Source organism: Myzus persicae, unplaced genomic scaffold, assembly GCF_001856785.1.
Source record: "Myzus persicae strain clone G006 unplaced genomic scaffold, MPER_G0061.0, whole genome shotgun sequence".
In the NCBI taxonomy this organism is placed as follows: Eukaryota; Metazoa; Arthropoda; class Insecta; order Hemiptera; family Aphididae; genus Myzus; species Myzus persicae.
The window spans coordinates 266,997-283,205 of NW_019104133.1; the positions used below are offsets into that span (position 1 = coordinate 266,997).

The window sequence follows — 16,209 nt, forward strand, 5'->3', positions numbered from 1 at the left end:
GTGTGTGTGTGTGTGTGTGTGTGTGTGTGTGTGTGTGTGTGTGTGCGTGCGTGCGTGCGCGTATGTATGCCTACGTCACGAGCTAGAAGAAAGCGAGAGATTAATAGCGGAAAAAGGATTTCGTTTTAAACATAATATATAAAATATATAATATACGAGTAATGCCGGCGCGGTCTGTGATGCGAGTCGTGCGTCTCTCCCTCGGCGGCCCGACCGCGTGCACTTGTACATATTACACGCGCATGCTGTACATATTATAGTTGCGACATTGTCGTACGGACCACACGAGATCCGGCCCCTACGTCATGACAGTGTGCTGTCCGGCTGTCGTACACTCGCAGGTACGTGTAAAATAATGACGATGGTCGAATGCACGAGACGCGCATTATAATATTACAATATGACGTGTTCGCCGAAAAAATCCGCAAGACACCGGCCGGTCGGCGGCGTTAACGTCTCCAGGCCAGTGGCGGGTCCAGGGGGCTCGTGAGGCTAGTCGCCATCCCTTCACCGAACCGTCGACGTTCCCCGTCAAACAATATATAATACGTCTCGATTCAATGGCTTTTAATACATATTAATACTATCAATTGCGATGAATTAAAATATGAAACCTTCAATACAAAATAAGCAATGTCATCATCGGTATTTAGTATATTATCGATATTCGAGTTTAGTATACTTTTAAGTAAAAGTGGCGTACCTCCGCTAGTTATGGCTGAGTTGGTTTAATTACTTATTAATATTATTACCTATATAAAATGTACCATTGTGCCTATACGCATATCGGTCTATTCCATGCATCCAACGGATAGATAATACGGATACAATCATACATTTTTGGGCTTTATAAATATTAAGTTTTATTTATTTTATTGAGTATATATTATGTAGGTCCTCGCATCATATCTGCATGCCGGGAATTGGTATGTATAGAGATATCTAACCCATCTTGATAATATTATAGCTCTTCTACTTTCCCAGAAGTGCTTATAGTACTATTTTTAAAATCGACTGTATAGTTCTATTTTAAAACAATAAAATAATCATGAAAGTCGAGCAAAACAATTGTCTCCCTGCGCACTATTGGCGACTCCCTTTAAGGCTTTAACTCTATTGGGTGCAACGTCGAGCTTTCCAATTTTCGCTTGTCAGAGTTTATTCTCCACTGAGGATTTGAACTTTTGACCTCCCAAAAGTACCAACTAGCTCAAATTTGCTTCCACGAACCACCCTCAAATACACGTCATTGTAAAATCAATACATTCATCGCTCTACTCAGAATCTAAAATAATAAAATTGTCATTATTTGGTTTTAGTGAAATTTAAACTTAAAATTCATCGCCGAATATGTTATTGTTTAGTATGATAATTTTGTTGGAAATGGAAATGGAGCTGAAACTTTTCTCCATGACTCCATCTGCAGTAAAGAAAATTATTTAATTACGCTGTTTCTTCATTACACCCATCGCACACAGTCCACGCAACTTTAGGATGATGAATACCAACTAAACATTGATATTTGGCTTGTATACCTACGATTGTTTTCCTGGGGTACCCAGACTGTTAATTCGCATTTAATTTGCAACTCTTAAATATTTGAAAATGTCTATTTAAAATAACAGATAATTTCTGTGTTTTCGATAATTTTATATTCATTTGCTTATTATAACCTTATAATAGGTACTATGTTATAATACTGTATCATTCTTTAATCTATCCTTTTTTTTAAGCCATAAATTCATCCATATATTTTACTTATAGTTCTAGTTTGTAACAGATTGTAAATTGTAATGTACAAATAAAAAAAAAAACAAAGTCTCGAGTCTGTATGACTGAGAACGAAAGATATTTTTTTTAAGTCTGACGGTACTCAGTTAGTATTAAAACAAGGACTCGAAATTAGTTTACTAAAACAACCCATTACCCAGGACTCAATTCGTTCTAAAAAGTTGCACGGGACTCGGTTCGTAATTCATATGCAGTCATTTACCCCATAGACCGTTGCACTCAGGCTACAGTTACACTCGTCCTTGTGACGGGGGTCGTCGACACAAGTTCGCGTTAATTGTAGAGAACGAAACAAGAAGTAATGGGAAAATACTAAACATAAAAACGAAAATGACATATTATAATATGACCGTCGCGGAGGGCGTTTGCGCGGTTTTCGGCCGTAACCTTTGGGCGAAGGGTACGGGCGGCCACGCGCCTGTCCCGACTTCCCTTCCCGACACCACGTGCTCGCAGGCTTTATATTCGAACACTCGGGCCCGCCGGTGGTTAGTACAGCTCGCGAAAAGCACCGAACTCGATTATACATTCACGAACCGTCGTCGGCCTTTAGGTGTGCGGTATTTTTATCGTTGGTGTTTTTTTCCACTTTTCGACCGTCCGTCGTCAGCTAATTGCTTGCCGGACACCGGAACAGTTGATATTTTACAAGACCGTTTTCCTAGACAAACAAGCCCACCAATTTACGTACATAAAATGGGGTGCGGTGGTTCGACGATGCCGATGCCTGCCATGCAGAACGAGGAATTCAGCAAAATGAAATTGGAAATACCATCACGTTAGAATCACGTTTTATATTCGTCAAAAAAATGATATTATAGCATTATTTATTGCGTATGTAGAAAGACAGCATACTGAACATATTTTTTTTTTTACTGTTTATAATATCGTATATGATATTACCAATATAATAAATCATTGCCGTTGCACGAATAGTTTAGATCTTTTCACTGTTGCGGGAATGATTTGTAAATATTTCACACAGTTCACAACTGTCCAGCTCCTTTATGTACGCGAGCTAGTCCCAAATTTATTTTACTTCTCTTAAGAATATTTCCAAAGCCACTATTTTTATATTAATTTAAAAGTGAATTATAACAATTATGTTATATACTAAAATATAACAGTTTTCAAACGATCATGACTAAGTTTGAAATGAAAATATTATTGAAAGCATATGAGGTGCTTAATAGATAATAATATTCTCGCCAATCTTGCATTGAAGTTTTAATAATTGGTTAACTAATTCTTTAGTTTTAATGGTAAACAAGAGAGGAATGGTTCTGTTGAATGCAAATTTGCTATGTTGTGCGTTGAGGAAACAAGTAGTGTGCTGACATCCTCTTAAAAATGTCACTCTCTGCAGTGTGCTTATTTATTCATATCGACTTCTCAGCTGAGCTCGTTATACGCGCACCACTATACAATATAACAAACGCTTGGCACATGATCAAGTACACGTGCATTACATTTTAGTCGATCAAAACGATTTGTAAAATATCTTATTACCTAAATATTATTATGGTTTTGGTTTGTTAGTAGTCCAAGCTTCAGACTCTATGGTCTTGTCCGTTTCCATATTACCTTTACGTTTATTCATTTAACTTGTTTAAACTTACGCATGTGTGTATGTGTGTGTGTGCAAGCAGCTATAGCGTTTAGCGTTCCGTTGACCGAAGAGGAACAGAGTGTCGTAAAAAAACATCCGCCGAAGAGACTGAGAATGATGGAGGGACAACAATCACCGCCGCTAACCCACGAGATGCTGTTGGAGAAACTGGCGGACGCTGATAATAGACGACAACAGGTGACGCCCATAAGATACTATCATAATATTCACGTGACAATAATAATAGTTTTTATATTTTTAATTAATCACCATTATTGTTATTGTTAGGTATATTACTAATTTATTAAATTATATATGATAATTTAATGTCATACATCATACATCATACAGTATCATATATATGTTTCATACATATATGTAGTTGGAAGGAGGACAGTTGTATTGCTGCGATTAATTCGAAACTAGAATCGGTCGCCACGTTATTACTTATTCACTCATTTTCCATATTATATAATTATAGAGAGACACGTAAATAATAAAACGGATAAATAAAGAGCGTCACATTCTGAAAGGCAATACACCATGATGGGAGAGGGTATAGTTGCTTTTTTTTGTTGTTGTAAAAGGCTGTTGACTTTGCAGACGAAATATTACGAAATACACTTCTGGACTTGCGCCAAACAAATAACATATTATAACCAATTAAAAAAAAAAAACATTTGGTAAATAATAAGAATGTTTTAATGTCTTATACTGTTATACCATGATTCACGTGCATATTCTATATTACATTGTTAGGTATCAATAATATTATAGTCAACGGCGGTTGCAGTGTTAAAAATACATAAGGGCATAATTTTATTTGCGAAGACTCCGTTGCTATATCGATTACGCCCACCTAGTATATTGTATATTTTTATACAATAGATACATTAATACACTTATAAATATGAATAATACAAGCCGATTCTTATAAACGCAAACACTAGTTATTTCTAAAAGTATTAACGTTTTCGGAAATATTTTTTTTTAAACAATTTCAAGTTGTTACAAAACGACATTTTTGAAAGAAAATTATTTTTACCATTTTTATCATTATCATTTTTAAGTTTTTAACTATTTTGATATTATATTGATACTATGTACGTTTTTTTTCATATTTGATGCAGAATATTCAAAAAAATAAATTTTAAATTTGTATAAATTTAATTTTGAATGAGTTGATTGATTATGATTCATAACTTCAAAGTATTTAAATTTTAGATGAATAAGGGTAGTAGACCAACTTTTAACGGATCAGGTACTCTTTTGTCACGTCACTCTGCTCATCAAAACTTTAGTTATTTCTAACTTTCGATTTTTTTATATTGTTAAATCGCTCCTCCACTAAACCCTTAAAAATGTAACACCTCGGCACTAGACAACTTTTTGATTACATTCTACAGTCTTTAATCTGAAAACTTGAAAGTTACCATTCTTTGTATATCAATTAATCTTAATTTCATAACCTAGAAAATATAGTTTTGAAAAAGAAAAGAAAAAGGGGAAATTCTATATTTTAAGATAAAACGTTAAATTGCAATTCATGGCATTTATCAAGTTAGTGAATATTTATATGGAATTTCGTTAATGTATCTGTATAGTATCAAATGCGTATCAACCTTCCACAATAATTTTTTTTAAATATCATTGAAATAAATAATTAATTGGTTTTAATTAGTTATAAATTATAATATCGCTGTAATATTAATATTGCATTCTATTCTTACGTGGAAAAAATTTATTTTCAGAACCAAGGACTTACATGAATTCGCCTTATTTTTTTGTGTTTATTTAGTGTAATTACCAAGTATTAATTAGGTTTTGTGCTACGCAATAAATTGTGGGGAATAATCTATTATTATTTGTAAGGTATACGGTATATAAATAATAAATATTGATGAGTATGATGACAGACGTTTACTTGATGGGAAAATAATATTAACTATTAGAACGTAAAAACTTAGGTACTAAATTTAAAAAAAAATCAACTGAGTAGTGGGTGGGCCATAGCAGTGTGAGCCATCATGTGTGCTACCTACAATATTCTGATGTGAACGGATTTTGTCGTTTGCGCATCATTAATCTTGCCGGGTGGAATTTTCGATTGGTCGTTTGAGCATTGCACTTTTTAACGGTTGGCGACACGACCGGATAATAGGTTCACCGGTAACATGGGTAATAGAAGTATACATCAGAATCAAAAAGAATTCGATTTGGAAATAATTTTGGAATTCTTTTATGCATGTAAATAATGACCAGCTGAAGTGTCTAGTCAAAATAGTCGATAATTACATATTATTTTAAGAATTTTAAAATTGTTCTTATAACAATAGCGATGCTCAAACATCCTACACCCTGTGTTAAACTATACAAACAATAAAAATGAAATAAATTATCGCGTTCAAAAAACCGATTCTGAGTGGTACTCAGTAACATACCTTCTGAATGTTTATTTGTTATATTCTATGTCTGCAGACTGTCTGCATATACGTGCATTTCACAATACGAGCAAGAAAAATATCGAGAAAATCAAAAATGACCACTATAATCTGTTATAATTTTCAATAATTTGATGTAGCGCTAAGTCCAGATCCAAACGGCACTAACAAATGCTCAAATATCTACTTAGAATTTAGAATTAACTTAATATCTAATATAATATATATTTAATGTATCATAATCGTTCTAAAAACCATTGTAACATACTGCTGGATGATGTCATGAGCCATCTTAACATTTGCTAAAAAAATGTCTATCTAAAAAATATGTACAGCCGTATTTGTATGGTATTTTAAATCTCCCAGGAATTTAAACTTAAATAAATTTGAATAATTAAGATTAAATAATTAAGGCTTACGTTGACGTGTTATTATACTATTTTTTATTAACCATTGTAGTGAACACTGCACACGAATAACGTTTAGCAGACGTCAGACATTACGTTATATATTATTACGACAATAATATTATAATATTATAATAACGTGATAAGTAATAATAACGCATCGTAATGCGGCGAACGGACATTGTGCGTTCAATGTTGACGAATTCATATTTTTATTTTCAAACTAGCGATTAACCGTAAATCGTAATGATAATAATTATTAATTGACACTCGCGGAATAATCGATAGGTGTAATAAATGCGTAAAGGTATTCCGTGTGACGCAATTTCATCAATCAATGGTACGAGTTATGAATTGAATTATAATTACAAATTACGTATAGGTATCGAACTGTGTACCTATACATACATTTAATAGTAATAATATATTAATATATGTCAGAGGCTCAGAGCTCTTCAACTTGGTTGAAAATAATATTTTATAATACATATATATATATACAACATAACATGGCGCAACTGCCGATTAAAGAGGTCTTATAAATTGCAATTGGTTTCAAAACTATAAACATGATATTATAAGCGATGTATCTTTTGACACTTCCCAACATTATAGACTTTTTCATCAGTGAAATCTTGATCACGTACGGTGTTCGATCGATTTCCGTGACAATATTTTGTGCAAAAAAATAAAAATCACATTTCTTACAGATCTTAAGCCAGAGGATAGAGTCGGCGAAGACGCTGATGCGACCGAGATACAACAGCGCCAACAAGATGAACGCCGACGAAGCGTTGGTGGAGAATACAGACGACGTGGGCGACGAAGATTCTTAAAAAAAAAAATATATATATATATATAATAATTATACCTATTTAATATTATTTATATACCATAAAATATGTCCATAATAATATTATACTGTGTTAGACAAAAAGATACTGTCGTACTGTTCACGTATATATATATATTATATACGTATATAATAATAATAATTATTTTTATTAATATCATGATATTTTATTATAGCCGTTTACTTTTTAATTTTTACACACTTTTAATGGCTGCATTTTGTATATTATTATTGTTATATAAGAATATAGAGATCGGAGTGTACAAATAAAATTAAGGGGAATAATGAAATATGCTTCCTTTTAGCCTTTCCGTTAGATACTGGGACGTCTGAAGTCTCAAGTATAATATAATATATTCTATTATAATAGTAAAATACCTAAATTAATGCTCGTTGTTTTCCAGACAGTTCGGATTCCCGACGCATACATGTAAACCATACATAATACATAGTTTTTAGGATTTTTTTGGATTGTTTCATAAATTAGGTATGACACATTTTTCGGACCCCTCAAAAATGTAATATTAAATTCCCGAATGAAAAAAACGTTGATCTTACATCTATCAGTTTTCAACTTTAACTAAATTATAATATATTTGATCGAATTAAATTTTTTGAAAAAACACAAAACTTAATGTTTTCGTGTGTTATTTGTTATTATTTATCATCGTATAAAGTGTCTCTGAACACGTCTAAGGCGGGATAAAAACACCCTCTCCCCATATATTTTTATTAGAAACTAATTATATATATATATATATAGGAAAGTCCCCCACATGGTTTATCCCTGCGCGTCAACAAACTTGTTCTACAGCAGTCTCGTCAAGTGTCTGCCAAATCAACTGCAATTGTGATTTGTATTAATTATTATATCATATTCGTTTTATTATTGTAATCATAATTGTTGTTGTTATATTATGTTTGAAGGTTTTATCGATTGTATTGTAATAATATTCGTTTTAATGTTTCTATAATACATGATATATGCCTGTATACCTATTATGTTTAAGTTTATATACCTCGTCGAGTAATAAAGTATAATATGTATACAATGTGATACACATTGGTGTATTTTTTAAAAAGCCTTTTTATCGTACAGTAATTTCTGTTGTTGTTGAAATTTGATTGGCATTCGAGAGTGGCTTTTGAATAAATATACCTTGTACGACCGCCGACCAACGGCCATTGATGGTGCAGACCTCTACACCAGTCACCCACTACTGATGGACCATTTCGACACCATCGTTGTCTGCATCGTCCAGATATTTGTATTCTACATATCGTTCTGGGGGTTTTAAAAAATTAAGACACGTCCGATTACGTATAGGTACACATACGAGTCATACGACAATTTAATAATTGTGAAATGTATGAACTTCAACAAATTGCCTTCTCACCCCAACCCCCTAATATCCGGTCTGGCCACTCACACGATTCCAGGGAATCCACCACGGCGACTAAAAATAAATTGGTGCAGAGATCTTCTTAATGATTAAAGAAAAAAAAGTGTGATCACTGGATGGTTCCTTCCCTCACCCTATTCATGTTTCTAAATGTATTGTAGCACATATTCTTACTATGCTTTTATGTATAGATTGTACTATATTCTCTAATAAAAAATTTAAAAAAAAAATGTATGAACTATGTAAATGTATGTATTTATTTATTAGCTATTATTTAGATACGATTCACAGGTAGGTATTAGAGAGATATTAGTCGACGAGATTTTTGTCGATTATGAAATATTATCGTTTGAACTCTACGCATATAACATAATAACACTGTCGGACAAAAATTCGCGTGGTGTCGTTTATTTTGTGTTACAACTTATGGTAATATATTATTATAATCTGTCAAGATAATATTGGTAACGATAATAACGATATTATTATAATTACGGCCATTCGATCAATAAATATATATATATAGGAGGTAAACTTTGATATGGCGATATTCGATGTTATTGTTGCTGTTGTTATTATAGTGTACGATAATCGTCTGGCTATGTAATGTAAGTATATTATGTTAATATGTTATTATAACTATAAAAATATTATACCGATAAAAAAACATCGATTGCTTGTACCTACACTCGTTTGTGTGCCGTACACGGACACCGATATAGTGTACACTGTACATACAACACAGCTGCAGACGCGCCAATAATGGGGTATCGTCGTGTTGATCCTATATTTTATAAAATATTATAAGTACGTATAACTTGGTAGTGTGGTGTTGATGTTTCTCATAAAACCGAATATGTAGAATTTATGAATTTATAAATAAGTACGGTACACACGCGCACATGCACTATTCGTTTTAGTAATATATTTGTTTTCTATTTCGACTTTGCTTAAATTTATATTATTTAGAAATTCATATTTTTAAATTGAACCTTTAAATTGGTGAAATTTACAAAAGTCAAGATTTTTCGAGTTGTTGTGCTCAGTGTCCAACCGTCCACCGGTATATATATTATACTTAATACTAAATTTGTCTATAGCGTGAACGTCGTATTATTATATTATATTAATGTGATACAATACCTACGTCAATGCCCCATTGTTGATCTGCTCTTGTTATTTAATATCATTTTAAATAATGTAAATTGTATATTATACAATTGTGTACAAACAATTTGCGAACGGATGTGGCTTTTTCAATAATATCGGTCGATTTTACAATTATTTTTGCGAGTAAAAAAAACTTAGTAGCTAATATACATTACTTATACATGTTATGAATCCAACTCTAACATCTACTATACCTGTGGAATTGGCATGCTCTGCTGGACTATCATTCAAGACGATACAGCCATGTATATAATAAAAGTGATAAACTTATTTATATTTATTAGGTTTATTCTTCATAAAATAAAAAAAAAACGAAGACAATTCTTGTAAAATAAGATTTTATTGATAAACAAATAGGTATATGTGTAACAATTAAATTATATTAATAATTTTGATTTTAAAAAAAGAAAAGAAAAATGTTAGCCAAAAGTCAAATTCTAATGATGTATTTTATAGGTACCTAATTTCGTGTATAGAATCATATTATTTCATCGTAGTTCACTAATTTATGTCGTTTTTAAAAATGTATTTTATTTACCTATTGTTTGGGTTGTTTAATTATTTTAAAATTTTAATGTGGTTTGAAAGGGAAGTAAAACTTATACACATACGTTTTTCTGACGCGACTAAACTTTGCTGGCAATAAAAGTTGTACAATCCTTCTAAAACCAACATATTCATGATGCTATAAGAACGTAATTATCGAAACAATAAACTAGAGCAAGGATAGGTCGTCTTTGATAATAAGTGCAGACGTCCAGTCATTTGATGAATCGTATAATAATAAGACAACACTCGGGCTTGAGTGTATGAATATTTATGACATGCGAGAAATATATTAATATTATTTTGTCACTTAACAATATATTTACATGCCTTTAAATTTTGTAATCGCTATATATGAACATACGATCTAGTACTGAAATAGAATATTGAATAATATTTTCCTGTTTATATCATAAATCTATGAAAATGTTAAATACAAACTTTTCCGTTTTCCCCCTTAATTGATTGCGTAATATGATTGACAAATTGTTCACGTTTCATGCTTGTTTCAGAACATTGTGTAGGTAGGTACTACTAGTATTACTTGTTCTTGTGATGGTTATGACACGAGTAAAAAGGATCATATTAGAGCGAATATAATAAATCGAACGAATAAACTATTTTTCTGCGTCATAAAAATATTATGTAGAAATCAAAGTCAAAATTATTAATGTCAGTTCAAAATGTTAAAATTATTGTTAATTAGGTACAAAAATAATCAGTCTGTGGACAAATCTATTGTAAAAAAAAACTCAAAATAATATTAGTTTAAGTCGATTTACATTTTACACATATTCTTTTTTCAAATTATGGTAAATTACTCGTATAATATTTTAGTATTATACAATCGACTCGATTAAATTCTTATAAAAATTATTGTTAATAATTAATAACAATATTTACAGTGTATGACTAAGGCATTTTAATACAGTCGAAAATTAATAAGTAGGTACTTATTATATATATGTTTAACATAAATATTATTATTATTTAAAAAATATATACATATATTATTTATACCTATATATATTTGGTCGGTTGAGATTTTGTATAAATGAACAAAAAATTACAATAATAAGATAAATAAATTATATGTAGTTATAATAATAACAAATTTTATGAAAGGCAGGTGGAAGAGGTAGATAAAAAGGAACAACTTATAAGTGTCGGTTATAATATGGAATATTAAATTTTCTTTCCAGATTGTTACAAATCAAAATAGATTTTATTTTATAGATCAATTACGTTACAACAATAGCGTAATTTTAGTCAGACACTGGATTTGATGTTATGACGTAGAATAAGGTGAAATTGGTCCAATTTAACTCTAGACATTACTATGTGTTACTGTTTCATCGTTTATAATCGATCAAGATTTAAGTAGACTAAAGTACTGAGTTTATAGGGAACGAATATATAACAAATCAAAATAGATGCGTAATGATATATTTACGAAAAATATTTTGATTTGTTACATTAAAATATTCATTGGATACAATTTTTTAATTGATATTTCACTGTAGTGAAAGCTGGTACGATAATTTCATTTTGAAATATGTGAGTGAAAATATGTTAAAAAATATTTTAAAATGATTTATTGCCAAACTATAGGTATGTATTAGAAAATAGCAGATATAAGACCAAAATGGATCAAAAAAAGGTTATAAATAAACATAATATTAATATAATGTAATTCGTATGAATTAAAACAAATCATATGATTTATTTTAATAAGCAAAACAAAATTAAAAATCGAATTTTTTTAATAATCATATGGATAACATCATCGCCAATATATACGTGAAAAATTATTGGTCAGTTTTTACGCGAGATATTACGTCATATCGGGGGTCAAGAAACAATTGAAAAAACCGATTAATTCTAAATGACAACTTTAAAATGAACGCACATACACAATTACATGCAGCCTGCAAATTGTATACGCAGTGTATGACTGTACATAATAATGTAAAATTAGTATTTATAATTTTGGTATATTGTATTTATATTTTATATATAATATAACATTGTATATATATATTTTTTAAATTAAGTTGCAGACTAAAAGAGTGTTATTTTACGATTTTTGGTCGAAGAAATTAATTTTTTTATAATAATATGATATTAAATTTAATAGATAAAATATGAACATTCGTAAATTATACTTTATATATTAATTATTAGGTAATATTTATGTATAAAATGCTGTAACACGTCCACATACGCTTTACGCTGACATTTTGTGATAAGAATTAGATGATGCTTATAATTGGGGTTCTTTTAGGCAATTTTCCATGGCCTCTGCAAAACGGTATGACTTATATTATGTGAGACGTGAGCATATCATTATATTATAGGTACTGCGTATACGATTGCTGCATTCTCCCTCCACTGTTCCAGACATTTGGAACGATAGTTGAAACCCCACGATATGAATAATTGCATACACAGACCGGAAACCAAAGGAAAAGTTCGTAAACATTGCACAGTAATATAAGTTCTTAAGTGGCGTTATTTACATGTAATATACAAAGATATACACATACGCGAAAAAGGATCAACGTCGAAATAGTGTGTGGAAAATCCATACAACATATTGCAATAATAATTAAAAAAACATTATAATATGTAAGACACTATCGGCGGGCGTGCACATCATGTTTATATTTTGCATATCAATATATTATATTTCATGTACTTTGGACTTTACATGGACGCCGGCACCATGCAAAAGGACTTCAGAGTTCCGATTTGTTCCGCGACGATTTGCTGCTGAGATCGGCGGGCGTCTGGTGAGCCGCTGGCGGATTCGGCATCGGTAGTATGAACGGTTGTTGTCCGGACGCCTGGAGCTGCCGACCTAGCTGCCCCAACCGGAACAGTACGGCCGCCTGTTGCTGTGGACCGGAAGCGCCGGACGAATTGACCATGGCTGCTAGGTTCGAGTACACCAACTCCGCGTTACTCGACGTCAATCTGAAAATCCCTGCAACGATGAGAAAAAAAACATAAATTTCTTTCGACAACACAACATTTCTGAACAACTAAAACAGTTCTAGCCCCCCTCTCGTTGACCACGTTAAAAGATAAAACATTTTAATCTATTCAGCATTGAAAACTTGAAACGTTAAGAAACATAATATGATGCAATATATTGATCATACTTTACTAGAGAGACTTCACGTCAGAGAAAAGTTTACTCAATTGGTCACTTATTTATTTATTTTACCTGATAGTTAATTAGAAAGATATTAATAATGATAAACTGATAATAGTTAACCGTTGGTTGAAATTTCATGAAAATCAATATATAAAACCCAGCAAAATGTCCGTCCACTACTACCCGCTTAACTAAACTTTAAATTCTTGCAATTAATAATCGTCTACTAGTTCGAAAATTGAGTTTGCCTCTAATTTATAATTTTTGCCATTTTTACACGATAGATACACAGAGCAGTTCGCCTGTATGTGCGTACCAAGTGCAGGCGGCTATAATATAGTCTGCAGTCATATACGGACGATATAATATAAGTTTTTTCGGATTAATTTTACTGCCGTCGTGTGAGTCGTGTGTTCAGTTCTTACACTCGATGTGTTAATATAAAAACGACATACGCGTAAACACAGCCGATGAGAAGAATCTAAAAACGATTTGGGCAAGAAAAAAATAGAAATGTAATGTATGCACTTATAGCATAGGCACCGTAGCAATAAAACTTTAAAAAAAGTACATCTGCTTGTAGTAATAATTGGCAATAAAAATACATTTCAGACGCCACACACCGATGTATAATGTATAGGTATACAGCTAGGTATATCATATGCATATCGTACCTATATATATATACGATCCGTCTATGATCATTCAAATCACAACCCATCAACAATAGCGTTATAACATAAGTATTGTGTACTGTACAATGCATATGTATCATTATATAGGTACACTGCAAACGAGAACCCGTTGAATATTTTATGAGATTTAATGCATATTGCGGTCGACAGAGCAATGTAAATAAAACGCAGTTTAAAGAATATTATTCGTCGTACGCGCACGTTAAATATTTTATTAGGCCGACCCGTTCAAGTGTATCCGCTTGCCACCATAAAACGATTGCTAATGCGCGAGGTAACATAAAATTACGTAGGTATACATAAATGTATATATATAGATTACGTATCTATATACAATAATAATGATACTACATATATTATATTATTATGTACAATTTTCCGCAGTAAAAGTTCAGTCGCAACGACGAAGAGTGGTATTATCATATACCTGCAACTGATATATACTATAATAATATAACGCCGACTCCTGTGAGTAGGACGAAGAAAAATTATAACGACATACACCTTCTACATAATATTATCTCGCGGTAGAACATCAAAGTTTGGAGTGTATATACTCCAAGAAATTTTTTTTTTCCAATGATCGAAACTCGTTTCTAAATTTATTGGATTTTTTTTCGCCTCCGGCCGTTTCTCACAGTGTACCTATACTGCTAACGATATAATTCGAATGTACAAATACGATACATAACAATTTAAAATTCATGACGAACCATTGTTTGTTAAATAATTCCGTTGCATTATGATTACGAGGGAACCAATATATAATATAGGTACCTACCAAAGTACCAAATACAATACAAATGTACCGTTACGCGCGTGTGTGCGGCAGGAAAAAAACCCGAAGAGAATTACTGCTCGATTAATATAAAATAATAGAATATAAGCTAACCACCGCGTTCGACAGTACTCATATCGACGTTGCTGTAAGTATATACGCACTAAAGGTAGTACTATATAGACATATAGTATACACACACGACGAACAATATTAGTTGTATTAAACGTCGATAGCAGCGCAACGCTACTTGTCAATGCGCGATGTGTTTGAGGAACTCGCAAAATCATCTATTCACTCTTCATTCATCAGTATGACAGGAAATCAATGATGGGGCCACTTCCGCAGTCCGCACTTAAAAATACATATTGTATTATATTTTAAATTATAGATTCACCTACAAAAATAATGACGACGACGACGACACAACCGTATTTCGTAATGACTCAATCGCAACAATTTACCCGGTGCGTGCGCGCGCAGATATTTTTTAGAAACGTTTTTTCGAGTGTGCGAGTGTTAAGGATGATACTATAGTATAGTATAAGCGTATATAGCTTACGAATATAATAATAAACAATAGATTAGATATCACACGTACATAATATCGATTCCAGGCTGTATAACCGTTTTATACTCTGGAGGCATTTGGCGGAACATCGAATTTTTTGATATCTATAGTATTATAATATAATAATATTATGTAGGTACGTTAAATATTATTATAGTAGGCAGTGTTGAATTTTAGTCCAGAAGCTAAGTATATACCTACGATTTTGGTTTGAAACTTTCAATCGATGACCTATTTTTGTACTGCATGGGTACAATTGGACACATACTATTATTATTATTAATAATATTATTAAAAGGTACCTGGCAGAATTTTTAACAAAGTATTTGTAAGTTTGAACTTTTTAAATTTCCATACAAAAATGTTAGACAATTTAAAAATAATTACTAAGTAAATATTAAAAACATATTAAATGTTTTCAATTATATTATTAAAATATGTTTACAAAAATATTGATTTGAAACAATGAACTAGGAACAAGTAATTGACGAGAAAAAACACGGTGGTGCAGTCTGCATATTGTTATAACTAGGGTCCGGGAATTTATGCATTATCATGTTTTTACTGAGTTTATCAAAAAATTGCTGGATGAGCTACAAATTCGAATCACAACCTATCTTTTTAACTTATAACTTATAAGAAATTATTATCAAAAAATAAAAATGGCTGAACAGTTAATTGGGTTAAAAATAACACCGTACAGAACTTAAAAATAGGTCAACATATACAAAATTATATTTACACATGCAAAAAACTATTTGAAATTCAAAAATGTATTGTATCAA

General features: G+C 31.5%; 2 protein-coding genes across 2 annotated transcripts in view; one reads left to right on the forward strand and one right to left on the reverse strand.

The window, feature by feature from the left end:
• Positions 1–1,788: 1,788 nt before the first annotated feature.
• LOC111039111 lies at positions 1,789–7,291 on the forward strand. Its single transcript, XM_022322435.1, has 3 exons — positions 1,789–2,569; positions 3,441–3,598; positions 6,959–7,291. The coding sequence occupies exons 1-3, from the start codon at positions 2,122–2,124 to the stop codon at positions 7,082–7,084; spliced, it is 732 nt and encodes a 243-aa protein (XP_022178127.1). The 5' UTR covers positions 1,789–2,121; the 3' UTR covers positions 7,085–7,291.
• Positions 7,292–12,797: 5,506 nt separating this feature from the next.
• The window catches only part of LOC111039082 (serum response factor homolog), a 75,380-nt gene continuing 71,968 nt past the window's right edge, over positions 12,798–16,209 (reverse strand). The window contains exon 4 of the mRNA XM_022322393.1: positions 12,798–13,206. Within this exon, the coding sequence (XP_022178085.1) occupies positions 12,959–13,206 (248 nt within the window). The 3' untranslated portion in view covers positions 12,798–12,958. The remainder of the gene's footprint in view (positions 13,207–16,209) is intronic.